Raw genomic sequence first — 5,214 nt, 5'->3', positions numbered from 1 at the left:
CAATCAAAAGAATCAACTCAGCAGCTCCATAATGAAGACAGGTAATGCTCAGAGGGTTCCAAACACTTCAAAATAGTTCCCACAGCGAAATAAATATCCCAGCTTCCAAGCCAGCTTTCCACACCAAATCCTTGTGGATGCACACCAATCCTGAAGTTTTGAACACTGCTCTCCAGAGCAGCACAAGGTGCTGCAAAAAGGTTCAAGTAAGTTGTTTGTTCCCTTTTTATTTCTTAAATAAGTTTGACTCCTTCAACAGCAAGATCCAGAATTCCAACTAGACACAAAAATGCAGACAAGGAAGCCCTTGGGATGCCCATGCACAGCTCAGAGCAGCTAATCAGAATTCATAAACTCATTTATCTCCAACACTGCCAGGCAAAGCTTCAGCTCTTTCCCACCCCTCCTTCCATGGCCACACTCAAACTAAATATCAGGCAGGATTACAAAGACACAAACCAGAAGGAAAGCAAAAAAACCCCACAGCTTAGGACAGAGATAATAAATAAAAAAAGTAAAAATGAATGTTCTGTTTCAGGTGTAACACACACAGTTCCTGTTTTCTACTCCAGTTCACAACTATAGTTATCAAAATTAGAAGTCTTTAATTATTTGGTTAAAGCAAAGACTTTTGAACTTTCCTGTGCATACTGAACACAGACTTAAAAGCTCACAGTTTATCTACTTACCAAAAAAAAAAAAAGGAAAAAGTTTACAACCAGCTGAAGATGCCACACAACAAGGAGCTCTATTTCCTTCTTTCTTAAGGTCAGTTAAAATGGTCAATTTTCAGAAAGAGATTGAAAACATGTTTTTTTTCCCCTCTTTGAATACTACAGCTCTACTCAGGAGAGAAAAATTTAAGAGCCCTCTAGAAAACTTACCCTGGCTATTCTTGTCTTGATTATATCCTCGTCCTCTACCTTGTACTCGTGACATTCTCTGAAGAACTGCACCATTTTGGGAATGTCACTGCCCAGGGAATCTATTAAAAAAAAAAACACCAAAAAAAGCCAAGAAGTTGTCTGAGTAATGCCCATTAGCACAGACAGGTGTGGAATCAGGGAAGAGATAATTCCATCTGTTAATTAAGGCAAGCAAAGGCCACTCCAAAACGCAATTTCACAGACAAGACAATGGTGGCCTCACTGAGATGAAAAAAACAGCTCCCCCTGTTCCCTCCTTCCCCATTCATCAGGATCAACAAGCAGGTAAATTTATCTGGGCTCTAATCCCAGATTTGCCTGCTGTAGGAAAGCACGGATTCCTCGAGTTACCTGGACCTAAAACGAGCGGTGGGGTCGCCCTGCAGCCTAATACCGAATGGAACTACACATCCTCCCCAAAAAAAACATTTCAGTGGCACCCCTGGGGCTCCATCTCCACCAGCAATTTGTAACAGTTGCAATAAAGAACTGCTTCTCACTCCTCTTGCTGCTGGGGTACTTCCTTTTCAGTTTGTTCCTCAGGGGTATTAACTTGGGTATTATGGCAGGGACGGCCACGTAGAAATCAGCTTGGATTTCATCCTCCAAGATCTGCAACAAGCACAGTTCAACACATTTCATTCATATCTATGAAAGTGTCCAGGCACAGAAACCCACCTGGCACTCTTCACCCTGCCTGATACTCACTGAGTATCAAGCTTCTCCCCCTCCCCAGGCCCCCCATCCTGTTTTAATTAGGATATTTATGGAATTCTTTAAGGAAAATAGGTACCCATTTGATTAATTCCAGTCCTCCCACGATGGCAGCTCCGTGCTCTCGAGCTATTTCAGCTTCTTGCTCATTCTGTCGAGAGAAAAAAAATGAAAATAAAATAAAGTGGTAGCTTGACATTGGTTGGTATTTAGGGAAAGAAGCAAGAAATAAAGGAATCCTTTCATAAATCAAGGAATTTATAAAGAAAACAAAGGAATCCTGGCTCACCCACCTCTGTGAACACCAAAACCTTGTTCACCTCGTCTGTAAAGCGATGGGGAAGAGTGACACTGCTGGAAAAAGGATCCACTTTTTTCTGGCGAGCAAATAAAAAAATATAATTAAAAAAAAAAAAAAATTAAAACAAACAGTAAGAAATTATGACTTGAGGGTAAATTACACAATCACAGAGAGTTGGTCCCCTAAATGTGACCAAAAAAAACCCCAAAAATGCCAACGAGGTGAGGGGGCTGCAGCCTGTCTTTGCAATTCCCCCCTGTGACAATCCTCAAGTCTGAATGGACCCAACGCCTCCGGAAGCACCTGAATTCCCAGGCCCCTCTCCCAGCCCACCTTCTTCTGCAGAGCCATATCCAGGAACACATTGATGTACACAAACTGCTTGGGGTGGGTGAAATCCAGCTCCTGGAATCTTTTCAGCATGCCCACGGCCTGCTCCAGCTCGTAGGAGGGTCTCTTGTAGAGCCACGTCAGGTACACATCGTCCACGGGCATGGCCATCAGCGGCCGCCTCCGAGGCGGGGCTTTCTCCTTCACCTTCTCCTTCCTGGGCCTCTTGGCATCTTTTTTGGCGGTTCTAAGAACAAAAAAAGCCAAAAAAAAAAACACCCCACCCAAACTCGTTGTTAAGTGGCTAGCTGGAGAGTTTGGCTAATTATCTCGGCAGCCCGACTCCAGGCAGAACAGGTTTTCTCCTCCCCTTCCATTTGGCGTTCAGCTAAACGCCCTTGTCTCGTCCTCCTCCCTGTTTTCAGAGGATCCGCGGGCGAGGAAAAGAACATTAAAATGATAACTGGATGCTCCATTCCTCTATAAGCAGGGCAAAAGAGGCCTGCAGCACTTTGCAACGCTGTACACGGAGGTGGCTTTTGCTTCTCCCAGCCGTGCCGAGTTATTACAGAGATGGCAAACTAAACAATAAAAAGCCATCTGAAGGGTTTGAAACCCATTCCAGGCGCTCACCAGCTTTCACGCCGACCTGTGACCCCGCAAAACCAACAGCGTCAAGCTTTCCCTGTGCCTCTGCCACAGCAAACACACCCTGCGAGCCCGGGCTGTTCTCCGGGAGCCGGCGGGATGCCCGCAGGGTCAGCCGGCTGCTGGAGCGGCACCGCGGACACCAAACCCGCCCCACACCCCCCAAACACCACCCGCACGGCCAAGGCAGCCTCCCGGGACGCCGGAGCCGCACTCACTTGGCTGCGGCCGCGTAGGGCCGGGCGGCGGCGGGGCTCAGCACGGCGGGGACGGCGAGGAGCTGCTCCAGCCCGGGGAGGAGCCGCCCGCAGCGCGGGGCCAGTGCTGCGGGACAAGAGCAAACACCGCCTCAGACAAAGCGCCGCGGCCTCCCGCGCCCCTGACCCGCCCGGGCAGGATCCCCTCGCCCCTCTCCAGCCCCAGAGCGGCGGTGCAGGCGGAGAGACGCGCGGTGCCCGTGGTCCCGCAGCGCGGCCCCCTCACCTCGCCACAGGCAGCGAGCGCTGGGCGCCGCCATTACGCCCGGTGCACCCCGGAACGCTTCCCCGCGGAACTCGCTCCCCGACACCGAGAAGAAGCGTTCCGGCCGCCCGCGGGCCCGCTAGCGGTGTCCCACCTACTGCCGTCCCCCCCGCCCGCCGCGCCTGGGCCTGTCGTTCCGCGGGTGCGGGGTTCCGGCGCCTGCCCGCTGCCCAGAGAGAGGTGACCGATTGCCGGGGGCTGCTTAAAAGCCTTCAGCTCGCTTCTTTACCGGCCTGAGAGGGGCCTCAGGGCAAAGCCGCGCTTGTCTCGTAGCGCTGCAGGTCAAACTGGTCCCCCTTCCCCGAAACAACATGGCGGCGGCTGCTGAGGGCAGTCGGAGCCGCGGCCCTCAGACATGGGGGCGTTCACAGCTGCTCAGACACGTCTGGTCGGGAGAACATTGCCCCTCACACGCTCAGTATTGTCCGCTGCAAGGCACACCTAATTCCAAAATGAGATTTCCTGGCTGCCATCTCACCCCTATCCCCTTGCAGATTGGGTGGGAAAAGAGATGCCTCATTCACTCTCCTGGAACAGCATCCGCTTAGAAAGACTGTGGAACCATCTCCCGAGCTGTTCGGAGTGGCGCCACAAACTACAATGGTTAAAGGGGGCTTTTATTCCACGCCCATGTGCTTTGGACTAAAAACATTCCAACCCCGCAGTCTTCCCCAATCGATCTGTGTCCAAGACTTTTGGGATCAGACACGGGTGGCTGTGTAAAAGGAATTGTAACAAAACTCTCTTCATCCAATCCAACTCCTGGCTCAGCATCCTGGGCAAGGACAGAGTGGGGATGTGTGGGGGAAAAGCCTCAGCTGAGGAGTGACAAACACTTGTTTAAAACTCTTGGGGGGAAATGAAATGATTTTGGACGGGTGTGTGTGGCTCCTGACGAGGTGGTGGATGTCAGAGGAGACTTCAGCGTGCACCTGTGGCCGGGTAACCCGCGCCCTTCGCCATCTCCCCTGTGAGCCTCCGGCTTTTCGCACGCCGGCTCTCTGCCGTGGACCACGGATTTTGGGAGAAACGCGGGCTCACAGCTCATGGGCAGCCATCCCCAATACCTCACTCTCTCCAAAGCCCGCTTCCTACCAACACCCCTTGCTCCATCGCTGAGCCACATCCCGCTCTCCGGCCATCAATGAAATTTTTGGGTCCAGCATGAGCTCACCGGCAGCTGCAGCAGAAAGCAAATTCCACTTAAAAGCCCCAGAGCCTGATGTCTTGTCCCTCCCTGTGCTCTCTCGACCACTTGTTGCTTCCTCAGACACTCCCTACGTCTCCCAGGCGCTTTTTAAATTTTATTTATTTTTTTTCCAGCACCGTTTTCCCACTCGGGCACGCACAGAGCCACATCCCTCCCCGCGCCCGGGCTCGTGTTTTATCTTTCAGTCCACCTTTCCCTCACGCCCATCCTAGCGGGCCACCAAAGGGATGCCGGCGTCTTTGGGAAGCGATGGGCTTCAGCACCGGAGCCACATTTACCTGCACAAGGATCCGTGCCGCCGACACTTGGGCGCCGAATCAAACCCCAGCACCTAGAGGAGGAGAAACTAAGGTGCCAGGCACCGACGGGATGGCCGCACGCTCAAAAACACGGCACACCCCGCCTTCCCAGGCGGACTCTTCCTTCTCCCACCGCAGCGCGATGACAGCCGCGTCCTCGCCTGTAAAACCGGGGTGGGGATGTGGAAAGGAAGGGGAAAACTGCGGGGGTAAAATGGGCCTGGGGAGGGGGTTCCTTCGGGCCCCTGCCGGTGCTGCCGGCTC

General features: G+C 52.4%; 1 protein-coding gene across 1 annotated transcript in view; it reads right to left on the bottom strand.

The window, feature by feature from the left end:
* Window positions 1-3,510, bottom strand: part of MRPL1 (mitochondrial ribosomal protein L1) — a 5,569-nt gene extending 2,059 nt beyond the window's left edge. The window contains exons 1-8 of the mRNA XM_015625327.3: window positions 3,403-3,510; window positions 3,138-3,243; window positions 2,275-2,518; window positions 1,934-2,017; window positions 1,720-1,791; window positions 1,427-1,538; window positions 885-985; window positions 71-190 (exon numbers count right to left, since the gene is read on the bottom strand). Of these exons, the coding sequence (XP_015480813.2) occupies window positions 71-190; window positions 885-985; window positions 1,427-1,538; window positions 1,720-1,791; window positions 1,934-2,017; window positions 2,275-2,518; window positions 3,138-3,243; window positions 3,403-3,436 (873 nt within the window). The 5' untranslated portion in view covers window positions 3,437-3,510. The remainder of the gene's footprint in view (window positions 1-70; window positions 191-884; window positions 986-1,426; window positions 1,539-1,719; window positions 1,792-1,933; window positions 2,018-2,274; window positions 2,519-3,137; window positions 3,244-3,402) is intronic.
* Window positions 3,511-5,214: the final 1,704 nt, after the last annotated feature.

The sequence above is a fragment of the Parus major genome, chromosome 4 (assembly GCF_001522545.3).
Source record: "Parus major isolate Abel chromosome 4, Parus_major1.1, whole genome shotgun sequence".
NCBI classification, from domain to species: Eukaryota; Metazoa; Chordata; class Aves; order Passeriformes; family Paridae; genus Parus; species Parus major.
Note: the sequence above shows the minus strand (reverse complement) of the source record. Positions and strands in the feature narration are given on the sequence as shown.